Source organism: Lygodium microphyllum, chromosome 27, assembly GCF_053477565.2.
Source record: "Lygodium microphyllum isolate KBCC chromosome 27, Lygodium_microphyllum_v1.1.10, whole genome shotgun sequence".
In the NCBI taxonomy this organism is placed as follows: domain Eukaryota; kingdom Viridiplantae; phylum Streptophyta; class Polypodiopsida; order Schizaeales; family Lygodiaceae; genus Lygodium; species Lygodium microphyllum.
The window spans coordinates 58,958,492-58,984,488 of NC_141161.1; the positions used below are offsets into that span (position 1 = coordinate 58,958,492).

Below are 25,997 nucleotides of genomic sequence, written 5' to 3' on the forward strand. Positions count from 1 at the left end.
CACATCTTTTGGCTTTGGAAAATACACATAGACTAGCCATCTTTGACAATCTACCACAATGGCCAAGATCTGACACTATGATATGTTGGAACCAAAAAGGAGGGGCAAGTACTGTGGATTACTTGATAAGCCCACTTGCATGGATACCAGACATCCAAAACTTTAAGGTATCTAAGAGACCAATTAGCATAGCAAAAGATCATGCTATCTTGACTTTGGTGTTCTCTTGTGAACATATGAAACGTGGAACACCATGCCTTTCTAAACATCCCAAATACCACTTTGTGAAAGACACCTCACACGTCTTTAGTGGCTCTTTGTAGAATAATTTACATACATTGGACTTGAGTAAATCATTGGAGAAATGTACAAGTGACTTAGCAAAAGCCATACATAGATCAGCCATGTATGCATTCCCATAATACCCTCCCCAATGTAGACCCACATTCTCTATCACTCCCCAAAGTAGATAGTATGATGATGGGTGTATAGTCACTTAGGCTAGCTTACAAAGAGAAGTGGAGCTAGGCACTTGGACACATTGTCAAGCAAGAACATTCTTCAAATGCCTTGTGCAGAAGAAGCAGCCAGACTACATGGTGAAAGCAGAAGCAAAGATATATCAGTTATTTTTGGGATGGGATAGCAAGAGTGCATGGAAAATGTTTCATGAAAAACAACCCACCATGCAAATTACATCACCAGATGCTTGGCTTAACTATGCAAGACACTTGTGTGATCTGCCAACATAGCCACCTATGCAGCCCCCACAGTCATGTAGACCGACACAGTGTGTTGAGCTAAAACACGCTTTACAACTAATTAGCATCTTTAAACAGCCCTAAAACATGCTTAATTAATAAAAAACGAAAAATTGATGCAGTTTGAGAGAATTTAAGTGGTCCCCAAAACCCTAATTTTTTGGGGCATCTTTCAACATTTGTAAATAGGCAAGCTGTCCACCATTCAGACTCACTCCTCTTGTGCAGATTTCAGCCATCAACCTTCATCCACATGGTGGTCCCGCCTTCGCAATTATGGCCGCACCTTCCATAGCTCCTTCAGTGCATGGCATCTTCATCCATTGCTACCGCCTGCTATCTAGTGTCCCATGGGCCACACTTGGCTGCGTTCAACATCCCCGTCATCACTAATCCCTCGTGCTACTTGCGTTTGGACTTCACAGTCCCAAGCATCAAGTGGCTGTTGAGATATCGAGCTCCACTCGTGATATGCCAGGGTGACCATTGTGCATTTATGTCACCGACTTGTCAGTTGTAGATGAGGTTGGTACACCGCCCATGAATAGTAGCTAGATGACAGCTATCCTTATCTACTCTAGTTCGTGGCCCAGTTAGTATGCCACCTTAGTTAGTTGTCTTTGGTTTGAGACCCATATATAGGGTTCTTCTATTTCTTTGTATGAGAGTTCTTTTGCCTTACACAACTAAGAAGAGGAAAACTGTTTTCAGCCTCCACCCTTGTGTGTATTCCCCCATTGTGCAAGCAAGAAAGCTACAAGTGAGACTCATTCCTTCTCTCCCACAATCTTGACATGGTATCAGAGCCTTGTTCGTGGTAAGGAGCTCAAGAAAGAAAGCCAAGCTCGCGGTGTTCTGGTAAAGAGGAGTAGTGTTGCTTTCATTTTTTCTGTTTTGGAAGCAGATCTCTACAGGTAGTACAGCCGGAAATTGCAAGAGTGCATTGTCTCAGGTTGAGACGCCCTTCGCGATGAAGCAACAGGGCAGTATATGCTGCAGGAAAGGACTTTAGCCCTTGGTGACCCTGTTTTTTTTATTTGAGGCCATTTCGGGGCCTGTTTTGGAGACGGAAGTTTTCTGCACGCACTCAGAAAAAGGCCCAGTTTTATACTGTGCAACCACTGTACTACAGGTTAGTGAAAAGTTACTGTAGAAATTGCATCATATGCCTGTGCGCAGAGACATTGGGAGTTACAGAATCATCCTTGTTGCCTGTTGATGCAAAATCGTCACTAGGAAATGACTGTGTGGTCAAATACCACTTTCATCAATTTTGCAGATTTGCCTTTGTGAGGCTGAAGCTGTGTTCTTTGCAGTGACAGAATTTTTTGCAGTGTTCTGTAATGGCGTCGGATTCTCTCTCACAGATTGTCACTGAAAAGCTTGACAAGAACAACTTCCAAGCATGGAAGTTTAGAATGACGAATTTCCTTATGGGAAAAGGATATTGAGAATTTGTTGCAGGAAATGAAAAAGAACCAGTTCTTCCTGATGTTCCCAATCAACAGCAAATGCAAACATTTAAAGCATGGCATGAGAGAGCCAGGAAAGTTATGTATTGGCTATCTATCAGCATTTCAGACTCTATGATTGTGCATATTCAGGATGCAAGTACGCCAAAGGAGGCATGGGATACTTTGTCAAAAACGTATAGAATAAATACGCAAGCCAGGAAAATGCAGCTCAAGCAAGAGTTACATAATGTGCAAAGAGAAAATATGAGCATCAATGACTACCACATGAAGGTGAAGAAGATTGCAGATGCACTTGCTTCCATTGGGTCGCCAATGGAAGATGATGATTTAGTTTCTGTGACCTTGAATGGTCTAGGAAAGGATTATGCACAGTTCCGAACATCCATTTCCGTCCGTGAAAAATTTCCTGATTTTGAGGAGTTGATTGCTCTTCTAATTTCTGAGGAGCAGAGAAATGGTGGTGCATCTTCTTCAGGAGGAACTTCAAAAGAAAATGTCTTCTACTCAAATGCTGGAAGAGGTAGAGGAGGCCGATCTGGAGGCCGTGGTAGAAATCAGAATATGCAGCAAACTCAAGAAAACCAGTCCTATGGAGGAGGACGTAGTAACTCTAGAGGCAGGGGGAGCCAAAGAGGTCGTAGTGGATGGCAAAGAGGCCAAAATGCAAACAGCAATGTTGAATGCTACTACTGTGGTAAAATGGGTCATATGGCTAGAGACTGCTATAAAAAGCAGAATGACATCATGAATGGGAAATTGCAACAAGGGAATTATGCATCTTCTACTAAACAGGGTGATGACAGAAATGAGCATTTGTTTATGGTGCAGCACATGAACAATTCTGTGACAAGTGCAGAAGAAAGCAATGATGTATGGTATGTTGACTCAGGTGCATCAAACCACATGACAAGTCATGCAGAATGGATGGAGGATGCAAGGAAAATGGAAAAACCAGGATTTGTAGAGACTGGTGATAATACTGCACATCCTATTGTGCAGATTGGAAAAATTCATTTATCTATGCAGGATGGAAAAAAGAAATACTTGTCCGATGTATTTCATATCCCGAATATCACCAAGAATCTAGTTTCTGTTGGTCAAATGGTTGAGCAGGACTTGCAGGTCAGATTTAATCCTCATGGATGCTTTGTTGAGGATATGAAAAATAAAGGTCGCTTGATAGCAAAAGGAAAGAAGAAGGGCAGAATGTTTACATTGGATGCAGACATGTCTAAATTGAGTGCAGCAATGTTTGCACATGGGACCGGTGTAGTTGCAGATATTGATATCTGACATAAACGCATTGGTCATATTAATGTACAGCGACTTAAATCAATGCAGGCCCAAAATATTGTTGCAGGATTGTCTAAATTCAAGGTTGCAGAAATGCATAAGGTATGTGAAGCCTGCCAATTTGGAAAACAGGCAAGGAAACCATTTCCTAGACATATTCAAAAGAGTAAGAAGCCATTGGAATTAATCCACTCTGATGTGTGGACTACTAAAGCTGCATCTCTTGGAGGCTGTCATTATTTTGTCACTTTTATTGATGACTATAACAGAAAAGTTTAGGTGTATTTTATGAAAAAGAAAAGTGAAGTTTTTTGGCATTTCAAAACTCTTAAAGCTATGGTTGAAAAAGAAACAGGCCTGCAAATAAAATGCCTAAGGTCACATGGAGAGGGAGAGTACCTCTCAAATGAGTTTGCAAGGTTCCTGCAGAAGCATGGCATAAAGCAGCAATATTCATGCAGTCATACCCCACAACAAAATGAAATTGCAGAAAGAAAAAACAAGCATATTGGAGAGGTATCTTGTGCCATACTCAACGAAAAAGACTTGCTAGATTTTTACTGGGCTGAAGCAGTTGCTACAACAGTCTACATAATGAACAGGACTCCCACTGCAGCAATACATGGAATGACTCCAGAGGAGAGGTATACTGGTAGGAAACTAGATATTTCTCATTTGAAATTTTTTTGTTACATTGCCTATGTTCATGTGTCAGATGAGTTGAGATCCAAGTTGGATCCAAAAGCTGAGAAGTGCATCTTTATTGGTTACTCTCTGCAGCAGAAAGGGTATAGATGCTATAATCCTTCTACTCGTAAGTTTACAGTGAGCAGAGATGATGTTTTTAATGAGATGAGTAGCTGGTATAAACCAGTAAATGTGATTGATAATGTAGATGCACAAAATGGTAATGCTGCACAGAATTCACAGCAGCAGTCACAAGATATTAGTGGACCTGGAGCGTCCTCTAGCAGTGGTTCACATTCTTCGCCATGGACAGGCAGATTGAGATCAGGAAAATCTTCTCAAAGCAATGCAAATAGTGATATGCAGGTATCACGAAAAGGAAAAGAGAAGGTAAATCAGCCCATGTTTGATGTGAATGCAGGTCACTCTTATGTAGATGGTGAATCCAGTGACTCAGAACAGAGCATTGATGATGAGTTGGGTATTCCTTCTATTATTACACTTGGAGTAAGGAAGACCAAGGTTGTTTTGAGAGCACCTGGGAATGAACCTACTTTGCGCAGGTCTACCAGAGCTAGGTATCCTGTGGATAGGCTGAAATATTATGGATTTACAGCCATTCACTATGCATATATGGTCAAAGTGATACAAGAACCAGAACCCACTTCTTTTGAGCAAGCCATGGAAAAAGAAAAATGGGAGAAAGCCATGGATGAAGAAATGGATGCCTTGGAAGCAAATGCTACATGGGAATTGGTACCTTTACCTAAAGGTAAGAATGCAATTGGCTGTAGGTGGGTTTATAAGGTAAAGCACAATGCAGATGGTTCTGTGAACAGATACAAGGCAAGATTAGTAGTCAAGGGGTATGCACAAACATATGGCATTAATTATGAAGAAACATTCAGTCCGGTTGCAAGGATGGCAACCGTAAGAGCAGTCATTGCTATGGCTGCATCAAAGGAATGGTCTTTACATCAAATGGATGTAAAGAATGCCTTCTTGCATGGTGATTTGCAAAAAGAGATCTATATGGAGCAGCCACCAGGTTATGTGCATGTTGTTCATCCTGAGTTTGTTTGCAGGTTGAAGAAAGCATTGTATGGCTTGAAGCAAGCACCTAGAGCATGGTCTGACAAGATATGACAATATCTTGTCACTATTGGCTTTCAGATTTCCAAGGCAGACTTCTCACTTTATGTGAGAAAAACAGAGAAAGGTATTATGCTACTTGTCATTTATGTTGATGATTTGATTATGACAAGTGACAGTGATGAAGATATCCTTCATGTGAAAATGCTATTGAAGCAGAAGTTTGAGATGCAAGATTTGGGAGAGCTGCGTTATTTCTTGGGCATTGAGGTGATTAGATCACCAAGTGGGATACAGCTCTTGCAGAGGCAGTATGGATTGGACATACTGTCCAAATATGGGATGACAGGCTGTAAGCCTATTTCAGTTCCTTTGGAGCAGAATGTGAAGCTGAGTGCAGATGCAGGTGAGCTTCTGGAAGACCCTACTATGTACAGACGCATAGTAGGAAGCTTGATTTATATGACTATTACCAGGTCAGATTTGAGCTATGTTGTTGGACTGATAAGTCAATTTATGCAGGCTCCAAGGAAACAGCATTTGGATGCGGCTAGACGCATACTCAGGTATGTGAAGTCCACATTGCAGTATGGACTATTTTATGAGACTGGGATTCAGATACAGCTGCATGTATACACTGATGCTGATTAGGCTGGTAGTATTTCTGATAGACGATCTACCAGTGGATATGTGTTCTCTTTTGAGAGTGCTACAGTCACTTGGAGCAACAAGAAACAGCCTACAGTTGCCTTGTCGAGCACAGAGGCCGAGTACAGGGGTGCAGCAATGGCTACATGTGAGGTAGCTTGGTTGCATAAGCTACTTTATGATATGCATCAACCTACAGATAGGCCAGTTGTCATTAATTGTGACAACATGAGCAGTATACACTTGGCAAATAACCAATCTATCATGCTAGAACAAAGCACATTGAGGTGCATTATCACTACGTGCGGGAGAGGGTTTTACTAGGTCTTATTGATCTAGTTTATGTCAACACAGAGGATCAGGTAGCTGACATATTCACAAAAGCATTGGGCGCAGAGAAGCTGCGCAAGTTCAGAGACCTACTTGGTGTGCAGGAATTGGGGTTGAGCTCGAGGGGGAGTGTCGAGATATCGAGCTCCACTCGTTATATGCCAGGGTGACCGTTGTGCATTTATGTCACCGACTTGTCAGTTGTAGATGTGGTTGGTACACCGCCCATGAATAATAGCTAGATGACAGCTATCCTTATCTACTCTAGTTCGTGGCTCAGTTAGTATGTCACCTTAGTTAGTTGTCTTTGGTTTGAGACCCATATATAGGGTTCTTCTATTTCTTTGTATGAGAGTTCTTTTGGCTTACACAACTAAGAAGAGAAAAACTGTTTTCAGCCTCCACCCTTGTGTGTATTCCCCCATTGTGCAAGCAAGAAAGATATAAGTGAGACTCCTTCCTTCTCTCCCACAATCTTGACAGTGGCAGCCCTCCACTCCTCCATGGAACCTTCTAGAACTTGCATTTGGCCCTTCCCTTTGCAAGCGACAACTGGTTGTGGTCTTCCTTCTCCATGCGAGCTCTATTGCTATGTTTACAACTTCTTGTTGCTGCCCTCTACTCCAAGCATCATCCCTATTGTCCCCTCTCTCTTCTGACTGCCTAGTGATCAACGTTTGGTATTTTCCTTGTCTTCTCCACTCTGACTAGTGGTCACAACACTTGGGATCCATCTCTGGTGGACGTCACTCTTTGACACTTCATTGCTCTGCCCTTGGACGTTTTGTACACTCTTACATTCATTTACAGCATTCATTCACTTCAGAGTTTCTTCTCTCTATGCTTGTCTCTGTGTTTAAATTTTGGGTTTTGCGTTTTGCGTTTTGTGTTTAGAGTTTGAGTTTTGCTTCTCTATCAGAGTCTTTGTATTCTAGTATTGGTTATGCATGCTATGTTTCCTCAGTGTAAACCCCAACATATCTTTACACATTGGTCTTTCTTCACTTGGAAAATGGTTGGCAATGCATTTTATAAATTACAAAATGGGAAGTCACAGGATGAGGATAGGCTAGTGGAAAAACATTTCTCACATACTTGCGATATACTAGCACCCATACTAGCACATATGTTCAATAGAGCAGTATACGAGGGCTTTCCTATGAGCTAGTCAAACAATACTTTAATTCCACTCTTTAAGAGTGGTGATCCTTTGATCCCTAGCAGCTACAAGACTATCATGATCTTTGCAAGTGAAATGTGGCTGATTATATTACTCAAAAGAACTGATTACAACGGAGTGCTTATGCTCAACAAACTAGCTGGAGCTGATGCAAAATCACAAATACATCATGTATACAAGCTTCAAGGTTTATGGGGGGGATTGGGGTAAGAAGCCATTTGGTTTTTGGGGGGAGGGAGTGTGTAGTCGCCAAGCGGGGCTGCCTGCCTACATCACGAAAAACAAGTCCTGGCCGCCCCAAGTGCGCATGAAATGACAACGGACCTCCTGACAAGCCTTGGACTCACCCTGCACCTGATCCCATCAACGGCGGAGGGAGTGGATAATGGAGGTCCAAAGCTTTGCTAAGGTCGCCTGCATTGAAAGTCTCTCTCCCCCAAAAGCCTCCTGACATCCTGCCTTCCATATATGCCATCCAATAAGACTCCCTATGATCTCCCATACCTCTGAGCGGCCTGTTGCGGGCTCCAATACCTGGCAGATGGGTAGACCCTCCAAACCGACCACTGCATACGACCCTGCCTCAATGAATATCGTGTCCTGCATCCCGACCTCATACAAAAGGCAATGGCCCTAGCTGACTGCCTATCAACAGAAAGCTCCCCATGAGATACATCCAAGGCTGGGTGCTATACGGCGAATGATGCCGCATGCTCCTCTCCACACGAGTTGTGTATCCTCACATGACCACAAGCAGTGCTTTGGGGTTTCCAGAGGCAAATGTATGCAGCACTTACAACCTCCCTCCTGTATCTGGGCAAACCAACTTCCCACTGCCAAGCCTACATATGCCACTAGCCATAAGAAATACAACACCTTCCTCAGCCTCCAACTATCCCATAGGCGGCACAAGAAGGTCCGTCGGAAAGGCTCCATGATGCTGTGCTCTACGTGACGGCGCCCAATCCATATCCTCCTGCACCAATACGTGTCTGCCAATCCTGGCAATGTACTCTAGGAACTTGGGTGGCTTCTTGGCAACCGCAGTGGCCGACAATAGCCACTCTCCTGGATCCCACTCCAGCTTATCAAGTGCTCTGCCCTCCCAAATCCAGAGGCGCCACTCCTTGAGCTCCTTCCAAAAAACATAGGGACCCAGTCGCCATGTCTTCCCCTAAAGGCCCACCACCCAAATCCTCCTCCACGAAAGGGCGGCTATCTTCTCATCCTGCTGCCCTCTATCAAGGGCCAGACGCCCCCCCTCCTGAACGGCGAAGAAAGTCCCATGCAGGGCGCCGCCCACTCTACCTGCCACCTGTAGGGGGATGCCTGTTGGTGAAAACCTAGCTACCCATACCTCCCCATGCTCTATTGGCTCTCGTATATCGAGGGAGCAAGCCACTCCAGGGGTATTGCTGCGTCTATCTCCCTTCTCCTCAACACCACTCCTCTCTGGCAGCCTGATACTCGATATAGCACCTCCTTGTCTGCCATCCTGTACACCTCCCACCATGTCCTAATGATACAAGCCCAGGCCGGCCTCCCAACCAGCCCACCGGATGTGGGGGCGCTCGCCGATCTGTGCCCCTTCCCGATCTTTGACCTAGGGGTTCCAAATCACCAGCTGATGGTCTATCTCCTCTTAGCAGCCTAGGGGGCTCTGGATTAGGGCCTTACGGAGGCCCTGCCACATGCGGAGTAAGCTACGTAGGAAAGGTGATCTAGGGGGGTGATCCAGGCTGACGTGAAGATCCATCTCAGGGACGGCCTCCACTCACCACCTAGACTCAGTCTACAGTCCTAAAGGCCCTAGTGCAATAAGACCTTCCACATCTGCCCGCCTGGTGTGAGGCCGTGGACAACTAGCTTGCCCAAGAGGGCCATACTCTGATACTCTGGGTCTATAATCCCAAGACCTCCCTCTGACCGATGCCGTATGATGGTTTCCCACACCACCTTGGCCCTAGAATCCCTAGAACCATCTGACATGACCAAAGGAAATTCCGGACTATGTTCACAAAGAAATTATTAGATGACTAATTTATCTTGATTACTTTAAAATTTTTGATAAATCAGAGCATTGACAAACAAAGGCAACTATTTTCAACCAAAACATGGCATAAAACAACAAAATCTATGACTTACTCATAAAACCGCACCTTATAACGTATACGTCTCGTGATTGGAGGCCCGCTGATACTTTTCAATAGCCACTTGACGATCCTTGCAACCTCTATCTATGTTCTTTTATGCTCTAGCATCATCCCATGATCAAAATGCATACTCCTGGGTATATGTTTGACGTAGACAAGCAAAGAAGTGATGAGTTTGACAGTTATTATCATGCAATGCATCTAAACGAGCCAACAATTTAAATCTAGCATAATTCTCCTCTTCGAGAGCTAGGACTTTGCATTTCAACCATTCAAAGCATGTGATCAAGTCATCAAAGGTATCCTCGCCCTGATGTATATTGACCAAATATACCAATAAAGAGTGCAAATACTGCAATTCAATACAAAAAGCTGATGCGCATTGAATATCATATTGTCGGGACACTGCACATGCATTATTCCAAAAAACAGACCATGCATCAATACCCCTGAACAGAACTTGCATGCAAAACACAAAATCAATTGTTGCATGTGCTTGAAAAACTGAGCATTCAACAAGAAAGACCAATAAAAACTATCGGGGGAGTAAAGCCTTGAAGGCATGCACCCGCCAATGAGTCATTTCCAAAACCAAAGAAAGGATATACTGCCTCTCCACCCACATGTCAATCACTACTAGAAGAAAGGAATCGCTCTAGCAAGTGTACATCCAATCCAACCTTGGCCAAGTGCCCAAATGTCGAAGAGATCGATATATAAATCCAGACTCACAAGGATATAGCCATTTCAAGGCCAAGGCCACCATAGCATCCCATACTTACACTCAGGACCATCCATAAAACAAAGTGAGGTGCGATCACCTGCTCTGTAGACACACAAATATTAAAGTCACCCATAACAAGCCCCTAACAGGCCATGGAAAGAGACTGCAAGCCTTTCCAAAGCTGATGACGATTTTGGGCTGAATTAGGGGCATACACACCCACCAACCACGGAACCTCCCCCTCATACATAATCTCCACCACTGAGAATCTGCCCTGAACATCCTGATGAACCAATGAAGGCTGCAGCTAAGATTGAACAGCCAACACAACTCCAAATTTATGAGGAACCTGGCCACTAAAGAACACCATAAAGTCCTTATAAACATAGGTGGAACAAGCCAACGAGTGTTGCTTATGCCCCTACACAAAAACATCCCAATTCCTAGCGAAAATAGTCCTCCACAACCTATACTACTTAATACCTGACGAAACCCTTTGACATTCCATAAAGTGAGTTTCATGATGAACATAGAGAGGACGAACTATAGGATCAAAGTTTCCCTTTTGCATCCACAGATTTAGCGGCCTAGAAACTCTCCATTTCACTACGAATCATATCCACAAGATCTGCCCTCTGCAACCGAGCAATTGAAACACGGAAAGGAAACTAATGCTGCTAAGCATCGAATGCATCTTGAGAGGGCAGCAACTTGCCACAAGCATCAAACCTTGAAGCAAAATTAGAAGCACCTTTACCAACCACTGCAGTTGCAGGCACACAAGATGATTGAGGTTGAGGTTGAGAGTAGAATCCTTTACCCCTAAGTTGAAAAGTGTGTGATATTATCAAAGGCCAGATGCACAGGAATCAAACAAGCTTCCTAGTAAGCATGGCGATTCACCGCGAAAACCCAAGGAGCATCCTTAGACACCTGACCCTAATTGACAAGATGCGACTCACTTGCAAACCTAGCTTGAAGTGAATCTATATTAGCATTTCTGTGCAAACCAAGAGGCATGGGGGAGGAACAGATTGCTGCAGCACAACATGGGCTTCACACTCCCGCATATCCACCTCAAGTTCCAAACTACTCTGCAAAACCTCTAGAGCATGAACACATTCTGAGCACAAGACAATGGGATACCCTGCATTATCCATACCCGAGCATCGGGAGAACGAAAGAGAATCTCAAAAAAGCCTTTAGGGCCATTATAAATCTCCCCTACAAGAGGGGCCTACACTTAGCCTATAGCATCAGTCTGACACATATCACTCGATAGCATCAATTGCAACCATGCTCCAAGACAAGGAATCAAAGGAGTCCTTCCTGTAAAATAAAAGATAGCTGCCCTCTCATGGAAGGTAGCAATCTGCTGTAAGACTGTCTGTTCCCACGACAGCCATCATAGGATCACCATTGGGTGATGAGCTTGCTTTCCCTTCATTCACACACGCATAATCATTCATCAGATTATTCGCAGTGGCAAGCATATACTGAAAAGACTCATTGGTCTGTGGGCAAGGCATACATGCAACCTGTTTAGGCATCTCACCCTAGTACATGCCCCCTTGTCCCTACAAAGGAAGAGTACCACCCTGCTGCGAGGGCTCCAAAATAGTTGCATCTAGAGGATCAAGTACTAGCTTGCAACATTTGCCCACCTCATCACTTTCAGCATCTTCGGGGATGTCCTCAGCCCAAGACTCCTCATCCAAATCCAAACCATCTTTATCTTCTAACCTGGCCAAGTGCTGATTGAGGAAATCCATATCAATGCCACAAGAGGGCTCCATCTCACCACTGATGCAGCACTGCACAGGACTGCTACCCATGCCAACACTGTTTGTGTCGGCCTGAAGCCGATGTACCCTCTCTGTCTGCCCACCCTGTCTGCCTGTCTGCCTAAGATGCAGTTATGAAGGCTGCAGTCACACAGCCATGAGAACAGAAAGGGCAGTTCACTGAGATGCAGGGAAGTTCTCTCTGTTCTGATGAGTCAGTATGAGATGGAGCAGGTCAATCTGAAATCTGATCACTGTGCCCTACTGCTGAATGTTCCTGTCCAGCACACACCTGCTGAATGTTCCTGTCCACCAGCACACGCCTGCCCCGCACAGTCTGACCTGTCCAGCACACACCTGCCCTGCACAGTCTGACCTGCATTTAACTGTGCTGCACCTGTGCATCCTAATTTTCCTGAAGCAGCTGATGAACCCGCTGGCCTGCAGCTCCACATCCCACTGGTCTTCAACCTGCAGCACCACCAGCAGCAACCCTAAACATGGCAATGAAGGTCTGATGCAGGCGATGGAAGACAGATTCTCCCATGACCTCACACGCGCATGCGCACACGCTCTCTCTCTCTCTCTCTCTCTCTCTCTCTCTCTCTCTCATGAAGAAGTTTGAATTAATGTATAGAAATATTTACATCCGGCCTTTTGGCAAATGGAAAATTGAATTCAGGTCTTCCTGAATAACCTACTAGAATTTTGTATATTCCACTTTTTTTTTTAAATGAAACACTAATAGCAAACTTGCACCTCTGGATGTGTCTCTGAAGTAGGTTGTCCAGCAACACGAGAAAAAGGAAGTACTTCTGACATACGACACAATGCTTGCGTAGAGAATCCAATTTTAAGCCATTCATTTCCCACCTACAAAGGCCGTACATGAAAATAATGATAAGACTTAAGTATAGAACATTGCATAGACATATGACATGTCTTACATATACATACAGACACACAAATATTGAATCTATAGGTTTTGACTCATGATCTAAAATGTTTACATAAACATGTAGATGCTCAACAAAAAACAAAAGCAAGGAGGAAGAGAAAAAAGGAGAGAGAGAGAGAGAGAGAGGACGTAAAATTTCGAGAGGCTTTAATCTTGCTCATAACATTTGATTAAGTTATTAATCAAATGTGCAAGGTTGTTTAAGCGCATGTGATGCACATGGCAAATATTCCATAGTAACTGTTATGGGAGCACTAGATTGAGCTCGAGAGACTAGACTAGATGCAAGATTTGTTACAAGAATTCTAATTACAGGATAACCCCACATAGGGGCACAAGGTACAAAGATAACAAGATACGGAAAATCCCACAACTTGGGACTGTAGATATAGACAACAGGACTTGATAGGATACGAAGGATCCCACAACCCAGGATGCTAGGTATGGATACAAGATATCAGGATTACAAGATCTCCCTCAATGTGGATGAACAAGATAAAAGACAATACTAGACAAGATCTCGTACTACAAGATTACAAGGTGACAAGACAACAGGAGTATAATGGAAGACAAGACAAGACTGCATACCATGACTAGACAAGAACTAGTATTGGAACTCGAAGTTACTTACTTGGAGGTCTTAACTCCTTGAGCTCCCAAGACTCACAATGGCAAGACTGAGGAGCTCTATAGTGAGCCCCTTCTTTTATAGGTATTGGAGAGCAGCTAAAGATCTTCTAGAATGTTCCATGATGGCATCACTGATGATGCAGGCAATGATATGGCATATCTTCTGGAAGGTTCTATGATGACATGGCAAGGATGGGTTCGCATGGTTGGCTCGAGGATGTCCTGTTAAGGGTGCGTTCGCATGGGGTGTGGATTCATATGGCATGAGCAGGAATTAATCCATACACTTGATCATAGCATGTTTGTGACATCACCCCCTCCTAGCGACGAGTTCCACGAGGAGCAACTTGGTGGTTTGGTCTAATTTTTGTTGGATTCCTCTTGTAAAATTCTTTAACTTTGAGAGATGCTCTTTCGAGATATTCTACAGGTTCCCAAGTGCAATCATTCATGTCATATCCTTTCTAGTGAACAAGGTATTCCAATCGACCTCGGGAGATCCTCAAGTCGATCTCAAATTCTTCATTATCTTCAATCTAAATAGATAGTGGGGAATTAGATATCTCCCCCCTCAGTGGCAAGCTATGGTACGGCTCAAGCAAGGAAACATGGAAGACTAGGTGGATCTTCTTGGTGCTGGGGAGTTGGAGTCGTAAGCAACTAGGTTGATCTGGGCTACAATAGTGAAGGGCCCAAATCTCTAGTGGTCTAGCTTGGTGGAGTGCCTTGTTGTTTGGAGGTTATGCCTGAGTAACTATACTTTATCAATGACTTTGTATACTGGAAGTTGGAGACGATGCTGGTCTGCATAGTGCTTGTACTGATTCTAAGTCTTCTGGATTTGTTGCTTGAGTTCTTGGTGTATATTTGCTAGGTGTTAAGATTTATCTCAGGTGGCACATTGCTTTACTTGATTGGAGAGATATACATCCATCCTTGGATGCTGATCATAGTTTGCAAAGAAAGGAGTTTGCTTGGAAGATGCATGGATCCTATTATTATAAGCAAACTCTGCAAAGGGCAAGAGCTAAAACCAATCATTTTGATGGTACTTATGGTGCAGCGGAGATATTGTTCCAAGACTTGATTTATCCATTCTGTTTGACCATCAGTCTTCTGTGGATAATTGGCTATGGATAACTTAACTTGGACTCCAAGGAGGTTGCAAAGGCTCTTCCAAAATCTAGATATGAATTGGGGATCCCGATCTCGCTGATGATGTCGTCTAGGAGTCCATGTAATCTGAAAATGTATCTGAGGAAGAGTCTAGCAGTAGCTGCGCCTGTGATGGTCTTGGTGGTAGGGATGAAATGTGCCATTTTTGTGAGCCACAATAAGAATAGAGGCATATTTGTCTAATTTGGGAAGATATGTCATGAAATCCATGGATAGAGAAGCCCAAGGTCGCACTAGAATGGGCAAGTGTTGCAAGAGGCCATGTGGTTTGTGACAAGGTACCTTGTGTCAGAAGTGGAGCAGCGGTGGAAGCATAAACATGTGCTGAAATAAACTGCTGAAACACAAGACAAAAAGAGAAAAGAAAAGAACACGATACAGATGAGAACTCAGATGTATGCACGGGAAATGGAATCCATATATCTGAACACGAGATAGTCGCATACAACAATGAGTCACTGGCTGCGTGGGCACTGGCACTGGCTCCTCTCTCCACAAAGTCTGCAGATGGTGAAGATGATGTGACTGATTGAGGAGGAGCCACTGAGTATAAATAGGCTGAAAAAGTGGGGAGCAATAATGCTGGTCGGACAGCATTAATGTTGGCCGACTGGTGCATAAAAATGCCCCAATGACATAAAATGCCATACCAAAAAAATACCTAAAATACCTAATAAAGATGCCCAACCCAGATCAAGCTCAGACTCACACATGAGCTGACAAATACTCTGCTAACACCCTCTCTCAGATCATGAATGATCTGATACAATACAATAGTACAATGAAAAGGGATCAGAAACTATACAACATAGAACCACCAAGTAGAACCATGGATACCCAAGCAGTGGGTGATCAAGCCACCACCAAGGTGCCTCAGAGAGAACCTGATGTCGATGTCGATCGTACCAAATACCGGAAAATAGAGAAGATCATAGAATGTCTCTGTGTCCATCACCAATGTTTCGCAGTAGCATACAAGACCATCCTGTCAAAAATGCCCCTGAACATAGGTGACCATGAATTCCCTGCCTTTGGCCAGACCGCCAAAGTGTCCCCTCATGTGAGCTCCAGACGAAAGCCTCCCGCTCTCTGTCAAATAACCAGCTCATCATGAACCTAGATGTCAATCCCAGCTCCAGGATTTGATTCCGCCAGACTGAAGTCGATGCGTCAGGGACGTCCCTCTCTGGAACCTGTGCACCTGTATAAAAAATATAGATGAGGCACGGCTGCCCCACCTGAACACCCGCTCACACTCCCTCTCTGGCACAAGAGAGTCGTGAGGGATGACCTCATCACCACCACTAGAAAGCAGCCGAGGAAGGGGCCACCAAGCCCTTCCCGCGATCCAAAGAAGAGGATCCCTTCCACGCCTTGGACTTCACCTTGGCCGGAGGAGTAGAGTCGGAATCTGATGAAGGAGAGGACTCATCGGTAGAGCCAGCATCCCGCTTCGTCTTCTACTCCTTCTTCCTCGAAGCCGCTAACTTCTTACAGTCCTTCCGCAAATGTCCCTTCTTGCCACAGTGGTAACACTGGGCCTTCAGCTTCTTCTTCCCGTCACCCCTCTCTGAAGCTACATAAGCCTCACCTCCATAATGTGCCGGAAGCCGCCCCTGTAATCTCAAGGATGTCGCATGGTTGTCCTCATCAAAATCTTCAGGAAGAAGAAAAGGACGGAGAGGTCGAGGAATAGCTCCACAGACGATGTACCATAACCGCTTCTGCACAAACCAAGCTTTCATGACAGCACTCCATGTGAGATAATCAGGTCCATGTAACTTATCATCAGTGGAAGTGCACGGAGGAGCCATATGGAGAGGATAAGAAGAGAAGTAGAGAAGAGATGGAATTGAGAGAGGAAACACAGCCAAAACACAAGCACAGACTGTAGAAAATGAGAGTTCACATGCAATATAACCCAAAATCTGATCAATAGAAGACAAAATTTGCTGCAGAAAGTTAAAAAATCAGTCAAAAACTGCCAAAAACAGCAAAAACGGCCTGAATTAACAGTCACCCAGCCACGAGGGACGCTGAATCAGCAAAACGCAGACTGTAAACTGGAGAAAAGCAAGTAGAAAACTGTCGCCAGCAGCTGCTGATGAAAAACGCAGGCAGCAGAGGGTGCGTAGGCAGCAGGTGAGGGCAAAACTGCAAAAAACGCAGGCTGAAAACAACCCCAAAACAGGTCGCCTGGCTGCGACAGCAGTCGTCTAATCAGCAGGGGTACAAAACGGTCCTGAAATCAGCAAGAAAACACAGCAGAAATACAAATCCTGAAAACTGATACCATGTCAGAAGTGGAGCAGCGGTGGAAGCATAAACATGTGCTGAAATAAACTGCTGAAACACAAGACAAAAAGAGAAAAGAAAAGAACACGATACAGATGAGAACTCAGATGTATGCACGGGAAATGGAATCCATATATCTGAACACGAGATAGTCGCATACAACAGTGAGTCACTGGCTGCGTGGGCACTGGCACTGGCTCCTCTCTCCACAGAGTCTGCAGATGGTGAAGATGATGTGACTGATTGAGGAGGAGCCACTGAGTATAAATAGGCTGAAAAAGTGGGGAGCAATAATGCTGGTCGGACAGCATTAATGTTGGCCGACTGGTGCATAAAAATGCCCCAATGACATAAAATGCCATACCAAAAAAATACCTAAAATACCTAATAAAAATGCCCAGCCCAGATCAAGCTCAGACTCACACATGAGCTGACAAATACTCTGCTAACACCTTGGCCCTGTTGCAGGTACTTATTTCCACATCTGGGGCCACCAAAAATCTCTTGAAATAAGCTCTAAGGTCTTATTAACTCCAAAGTGTCATGTTGCTTGGGTGTCATGGCGTTGTTGGAGTACCTAGAGTCTCAGCTTTCCTGGAGGGATGTAAAGTAGATTCTTATAGTATAACAATCCATTAGTTTCCTGAAACTCACAAACTTCATTTCCTTTTCCCTCTTGATTTTTTCCCTTGACATTGTTGGCCAAATCATCATGCGGCAAGGCTTCATGGATTAACTGGATCAAGGTAGGGTCGTCTTGGTGACAACTGGAGATGGCTACTAGCTGGAGGTGCTCTGGCTTGAGTAGCATTGCTCGTTGTTGATCAAAAGCTTCTTCTCTCTTCTTAGGTGCCGAATAGATCTTCTTTATAAAGCATCTTATTGGCATTGTTGACGTCCTGGGTGATAGGTGATGAAAAAGCCAAACCTAGATAAGAAGTTACTCTAATAGCATTACCTAGATAAGAAGTTACTCTAACAGCATTGTCTTCGATTGAGAATATGGGTTGTCATAAAGTACTCTAGATTTTTGTGATCTATATAGACGATAACTTCATGGGCTGCACCCTCTAGATGATGATGCCAAGTATCAAAGGCATCTACAATAGCAAGGAGTTCTATCATGGATCTCATAATTTATCTCTAGAGGGGAGAACTTGCTTGAGTGGAATGCCACTAGATGCATATGACCATCATCTCCATGATGGAACAAGATGGCTCCTAAGGCATTTGGGTTCCATGAGAACTTTGAGTTTCCTGTGAGTCTGGTAAGTGGTGTAACTATCTTTGAGTAATCCTTGATAAATATCCTGTAGAAGTTGGCAAAGCCAAGGAAACATTGGACATCGCAGACACGTGGGTGCTTGCCAATCAAGAATAGTCTCAATCTTCTTGGGGTTCATGAAGATTCCTCTCTAGGAGACATTATACCCCAAGAATTCCACTTCTGTCTAATGGAAAAAACGCTTCCCAAGTTTTGCATGCAGTCCTTTTTGTCTGAGCTCTTCCAAAACTAATTTTACATGGTGCTCATGCCCCTCTAGTTCTTTTAACAATATCAAGATATCATCCAAATATATAACTATAAAATCATCTAGATGCTCTCGGAAGATATCATTCATCACATGTTGAAACACTACACAAGCATTGGTGAGACCGAATGGCATAACAAGTTACTTGAAGTAACCATACCTTGTGCAGAAGGTTGTCTTCCATTTGTCTCCTTCCCTGATCCATATAAGATTGTAAGCTACTCGTAGATCAATCTTTGTGAAGATCTTGGCTTTTCCAAGGTGTTCCAAGAGCTTTGGTATCAATGGCAAAGGGTATCGAATCTTGACTGTTATCTTGTTGAGTCCTCGATAATCCACACACATTCGAAGTGACTCGTCTTTCTTCTTCACGAACAAAGTTGGGCCTCCAGCAAAAGACTTCGAGTACCTAACAAACCCCTTGATTAAGTTCTCACTAATGTTCTTGCGTAGTTCAACTAGTTCATTAGGGGATAGCCTGTAGATGGGTTTAAAAAGGTGGTTGAGTCCCCCTCATGGAGTTCTATAGTATAATCATACAGTTTATGCTCGGACAAGAGATTTATATTATTTTCTTCAAAGACATCTTGGAATTCTTGATACTGACTTGGTAGCTTGACTAACTTATTCGTACTAGATTCTTGAGTTGGTATATGATATATCATGTAGGTCGGTTCCTGCCTTGCACTGTGCATAAAAGTTTGGCTCCTAGATATACCAACTTTCCTTGATTTTCACGACATGTAATCTTTGGCTTAACCCAATCAATTTCTAGGTTGTGTTTCTTTAATCAACGCATCCCAAGGATCGTTGGATTGTGGGACTGGATATAACATTAAAGCATACACGAGATTTGTGATCGTCAAGAGTTACTAGGAGTGGTCGATTTTCCTCAGTAATACCTCCAGATGCTAGAGGTCTTCCATCCACGACTTCAGCTGGTGCAGGATTGGTCTTTTGGACTATTGGAATCTGGTATTTATTCACAAAGCCATCATCAATGAAATATGCGAAGGCCCTAGAGTTGACCAAGGCTTTGAGGGAAAGGTTATTTCTCGGCAAGATCATCAGGATTGTGACAAGGAAAGTTTTCATAGGTATGGCTAGAATCAAGAGGACCTTTCTTATATCAAGGTCTAGTCGTACAGTCTCATTTACAACCGAACATTCTTTTTTTCCTACTTGAGGGTGGTTGCAGCAACTCTTAGGCTCCTTGCCCTCTTATTTGGGCAATTTAGGGCAATGTGTCCAAAATTTCCACAATATAGGCATAGATGATTCTTTGTCTTTGCTTTTCTTGTGGAGCCAAGGCCTAGAATTTGGTATTATCTATTTGCATCAGTTTAGACTTGGTATCTTCTCTGATTGGGACTAGGTTCCATTGGCGAGACCTTAATTCTTGTCGTTTTTCTTGCTTCCTCTTGAACAATCTATTATCATACTGGATGGCTTGCATGATATAATCATTGAGTGTTTTTGCCTCAAGCATAGTGAGCATGAGGTCCTTGATGTTATCTCGAAGACCCCATCTAAATTGGCTAATAAAATACTCCTCACGCCAAGTGAGGTCACAAATTAATTGCCCAAATTTAGATGCATAAGCAAAGATAAAACAATTACCTTGTCGTAGCTTCCGAAGTTTTGTTTTTGCTACTCAACTAGTGTCTGCATCTCCAAATGTGGAAGTGAGCTCGCAAAGAAATGCCTCATAGTTATGAAGTACTGGCATAACCTTTTCCAAGATTGGGGCAAACCATGATAAAGCTTAACCACAAAGCAAAGTCCCAATGAATCCCACCTTGGAGGCATCATCTAGTTACCTATCCGGCTGCATGTGGATATAGAGCTTCACATGTTGTAGGAGCCCCCTGAACTTTAGACAGTCACCATTGAGCTTCTCTAGCATACTCATCTTGGGTTCTCTTGTTGGGGGTTGATAAACACGCGGAATCATCTGATCATTTCCTCTGTTGTTCTATAAGTCTCAATTTTGGTCTTACATCTATTGAAGCGCAGGGCCTAGATGCATAGGGTATTCTACTTGAAGTTGCGCTCCTCATTCATTCAAGTCTTGAATTTGTTGTTGAAGGTTTTGAACGGAGGCCACGATTCTTTCAAGAGTCGCCTCCATGATGTTCAATAGGGCTAGAAAGTAGTCTTGCTAAACTATTATGGGAGCACTAAACTATGCTCGAGAGACTAGACTAGATACAAGATTTGTTACAAGAATTCTAATTACAAGATAATCCCACGTAGGGGCACAAGGTACAAAGATAACTTAACAAGATACAAAAAATCCCACTACCCGAGACCGTACGTATAGACAACAAGACTCAATAGGATATGAAGAATCCCATAAACCGAGACCGTAGGTATGGATACAAGATATCAAGATTACAAGATCTCCCTCGACGTGGATGAACAAGATACAAGACAGTATTAGACAAGATCTCGTACTACGAGATTACAAGGTGACAAGACAATAGGAGTATAATGGAAGACAAGACAAGACTACATACCATAACTAGACAAGAACTGAAACTAGAACTTGAAGTTACTTACTTGGAGGTCTCGACTCCTTGAGCTTCCAAGACTCCATGGCAAGACTGAGAAGCTCTATAGCGAGCCCCTCCTTTTATAGGTATTGGAGAGAGACTAAAGATCTACTAGAATATTCCATGATAACATCATCAATAATGCAGGCGATGACATGGCATATCTTCTAGAAGGTTCTATGATGACATGGCAAGGGTGGGTTCGCATGGTTGCCTCAATGATGTCCTGTTAAGGGTGCATTCACATGGGGTGGGATTCATATGGCATGAGTAGGAATTAATCAGTACACTTGGTCATGGCACGTCCGTGACAGTAACAGGCCAAGGACCCTAAGGATGCAGTGGGTGTCAAAGGCAAAAGTTGTGATAAGTTATGCCGACTGGATTCCATTGGTCTATTGGTATCAAATTGGACCCTAGGGCAGTGGTTTGGCCGATAAGTATCGATGCTGACACTAGGGACTAGCATGAATTAATTAATTAATGTCAATCTAAGGGTCAACAAAGATTGGGGATTACTCCACATTGCAAATGGCCTAGTCAATTTAATTACGGATGAGTATATTTAATTTTGGGCAGGGTCAGAAGCATTGAAATTAATTTTCAGGATTATTTGATTTTGAAAATTAATTAAATGGCTGAATATTACTAAAAAATGGGGTTAGAAGATTGCTATTTGGCAAAAATACCCGTGCAAACTGAGAATACATTTTTGGGACTAGGTCTCAGTCATTTAGTCAATTTATAGCTTGGGAGAGGGAGAAGGAGAGCTACTGGTCCATTTTTTTAATCTGAGAACAACAATTTGCTATAGAAGACAGCCATTTAGGGGCCTCAACAAGCAAGGGAGAGCAAGAAGTCACCTTCTAGGGGCTAGCAACAACATTGTTGATCAGGTGACAGTATTTTGGAGGTGCCTGGCAGTAGGTGACTTCATTAAATGCAAGCTGGAGCAAACAACAAGCAGAATTTAGGGTTTTCTCGCGAAGAAAATCAAATTTCTCTCATATTCACTTTCTCTCGCCTCTTCAATCCATTCTCATAAGATCTCACCATTTTGAGCTGATCTTAGCCAAATTGAGCGGATACTAGAGAGATCTCTACTGTAAACCCTAAATTTCTATAAAAATTAGGGTTTAACAACCACCTCGAGACCTGTGCCAATTGGTGAAGACATCGTACCTAAATTCAGCACCTAAACTTTGTGTAATTGTTAAGGAATTCAAATATCAGCCCATTCATTGTAATTCGGGGCAGTATTTGGCCAATTGATGGTTCCATTTGTGCAAGTCTTGGGTGAAAAATCAAGGGGCAATTGGCCCGAATTGATTGCTAATTGTTGCTACAGCAAAGAGGCTTTTTGAAACAGCAAAAGAGATTGTGAATCTCAGCTTGTATTCATTCCATTAGCAATCAAATTAAAGAAATACTCAAACAAGTGCCAATTTTGGGGCCAACAAGCTATCCAATATTAAGGTAATTTGTGCATTTCAAGTTATATTCATTTGTTGATTGCTGTAGTTAAGTGCTTAATCAAGAAATTACCGCCCTTTCCAAGAAGAAAGATTGGTTTTATGGTTCCATTGTCGGGATACCACTCAATCCCTTGATTTAGTAGGCCCAAGGCACCTGATTACAAGCCAAAGCTTTGTGCTAGTGCTGATTTTTGCTCTCAACTGAGAAATTACAGTAAGATGTCTTCATACAATGAAATGCAATCAAGTAGTGATGATGCCTCTCAGTATAAACATTCACATGGAATGAAGAAAATACAATGCTCAATCTTGGCTTACAACAAGCTGAAAATGTTGCTTTTGGGCAAGATACAAGGCCTTTAAGGCATAATGAGGCTGATGACCAGCAAAGTGAAGAGGAATTTTATGACTAGTTTAAGAATCCGATGAGGACAATAGTAAATCTCTTTGCTAAATTGGCAAAGGATCCTCAGTTACCCAATTCTTGAGTACTCCAAAGAAAGACAGCAAAGGCAAGAATAAGAAGACATATTCTACACCTTCGGGACAGCAAGGTGCACCGAAGGTAATACCAAACCCTTCATTTGAAGCTCCCAAAGATGCTTATGGAACAAAACAGTTTGTACCTATAGGGCAAGGAATGCAAATGCAAGGCCATCATGGAAGTGCCAATCTAATCGATTTTGGACAGCTAAGCATGCATGCTATAATGGGGAAACCATGATATTTTGCTAGAATCACGATTTTTCATACTATGATTCAACAAGGACCGCATACGGGAATGTATGGCACAAATCCCTATGATATGCAACAACCAATGCATGGTATGCAAGGCCCAATGTATTCGGGTATGGTTGGAAATGTACAAAACTCTATGTATAGCGACATTGGTTCGATGCTTGGGGCACAAAGTAGCATGTTTGATAATGCATCTCCACACCCGAATGCTTATGGGGCTCAAAGAATGAAAGATGGTCATGCAAATTCTCCATTTGCCAGTGTATGACAACTTGACACCCAAAGGGGCAGCAAAAGACTATGTTGAGGGTGAAAAAGCAATGAAGTTTGAGCCCTTCACTGGTGCACAAGATAGGCTGAGAGCTTTGACTTTCATTCAACAATTTGATATAGCCTATTCAGGGGGAAACATCACCAAGTCCTCGAAGATTCGAAAGACAACCACTTTCTTGAAAGGGAATGCATTGCAGTGCAATTCCACTCTTTTGATACAAGGTAGAGTGTAGAGCACAGTCAACATGGATACAATTCAACCAAATATCTGCATCGAATTGGTTGACAAGTATCTTGGAGGTGGACATCATGATAGCTTGGAATAAGCTAGATGCTAAGGAATATAAGAATTTGGATACTATAATAAGAAGTTTTAGGATGCATTGCTGCCTATTACTTCTTATTGCCCCATACCCCTTCATAAGCAAGTGGAAAAATATGTTTGTGGGCTGTCCAAAGGAATCAGGGATTTTGCATTAAATCCATGGTGTCTAGCATGTCTCAACCCATAGAGACTGCTGCTGCAGCCAATGCTTTGCTGCGTGGAAAGGATTCGGACTTCCTAGTGAGTGGGGAGAAGCCAAATAAAAAGTTGTTCAAAGCTGAGAAAAGGGACAGATCTGAAAATTATCCTATAAAGAGGCTAAAACAGCAAAGAAAGTGCCCAAAAACATTGGCACAACATAGAAAATTGATGGCTGCAAATAAATGTTTATTTGTGAACAAGAGGGTCACATTGCAAGGGACCATCCCAATAGACAGCAAGCCTAGAAAATCAGAAAATCAAGGAGATTCTAAAGGAAAGAAGCCCAAGACATCAATAGGATTGGTGCCCCACATTGTTAGTGATCAGCCCAATGATGCTATTGAGTTGTGTAGAGCATGGGGCAAAATTGGGGATCAGCATGCATTAATTTTCTTTGATAATGGTGCATGAGCCAACTTCATCTCTGTTGACATGGCAGCCCGCCTAGGCATCAAAGAGGATAAGATGGAACCTATGGGGGAAGTTGAAATGGCATATAAAGGCCATGCACAGCCTGTCACACCACTCATCGGAAACCTTCCATTGCATATATAGGGATATGTGGACAGCAAAGAGTTCTTCATTGCTCCACTTGAGGGTTGTGATGTATTGCTTGGTATGCTATGGTGTCACCGTATGTATGCAATGATTGATTCTCGTGTAAAAAAAAATCACTATTCAACATAAGAAAAAGACACTCACACTTGATGTAAAGTTGAAAGGTGAATCTATCCCCATTGTATTTGCAGTTGCCATTTCTAAAGTAACGAAAAATTATCTTTCATTGTACTTGGTTTTTACTAAGGATAAACATGATAGTGAGAATGTGGGAAACATGTCTAAGTTAGAGAATGATCGTATGTCATTTCCGAAAATGTATGCCGATTACCTCTCTCAGTCACTTCTAAGGCAACTACTGTCTAAAAGGCCAAGAGATCATGGCATAGATCTTATCCCTAGAAGAGCCCACCTAGAAAGCTACCCTACAGAGTAGGTGCAACCCAACAGGATGAGATTACGAGTCAAGTGAATGAGCTGTTAGAAAAAGGGTTGATTCAACTCAACTGGTCTCCTTTTCGTTCTCCAATGCTTTTGGTACAGAAAAAGAATGATTCATGGCATATGTGCATTGATTATTGTGCTCTGAACAAGATTACGACAAAGAATCGCTTTCCAATTCCTCAAATCGATGATGTTATGGATAGATTGTAAGAGACAGCCATATTCAATCATATAGATTTGAAAAGTGGATATCATTAGATACGCTTAGACTGGAAGATGTGCCTAAGACACCTTTCAAGCCATCTTTTGGGTTGTATGAGTTTCTTGTTATGGCTTTTGGACTTACGAATGCTTCTGTCACTTTCAATCGGAGGATGGATCACATTTTCAAGCCACATAGAGAATTTGTAGACACTTTCTTTGATGACATGATTGTCTATTCAAAGAATGAGACAGTGCATAGAAGACACTTGGATATTGTGTTTAATGAACTGCGTGAGCATATGCTGGTTATCAATGACAATAAAAGTGAATTATTTTTACATAAAATCCACTTTTTGGAACATATTGTATCGACTAATGGTATTCGCATGGACCTTGCAAAGGTTGAGGCAATACAATCATAGCTACCTTTGAGAAATATGCATGAGATCCGCACCTTCTTGGATTTATCTTCTTACTGCAGGAAGTATGTACATGGTTTTGCTGAA

The 25,997-nt window shown here is 42.8% G+C and overlaps 1 protein-coding gene across 8 annotated transcripts in view; it reads right to left on the bottom strand.

Annotated features, from left to right (window-relative positions):
- The window catches only part of LOC148012356 (Metallopeptidase M24 family protein), a 192,094-nt gene that overhangs the window by 141,145 nt on the left and 24,952 nt on the right, over positions 1–25,997 (bottom strand). For 5 of the 8 annotated variants that reach the window (XR_015689079.1, XM_087669386.1, XM_087669387.1 and 2 more), the window contains exon 2: positions 12,887–13,000. The exons of 1 other annotated variant lie outside the window; for it this stretch is intronic. Coding sequence is in view for 4 of the 7 variants with exons in the window: in XM_087669386.1 (XP_087525512.1) it covers positions 12,887–13,000 (114 nt within the window). In the remaining 3 variants the exon portion in view is untranslated. Of the gene's footprint in view, positions 1–9,625; positions 9,753–12,886; positions 13,001–25,997 lie in introns of those variants that run through there. 2 more of the 8 variants (XM_087669391.1, XM_087669390.1) reach the window with 2 other exon arrangements.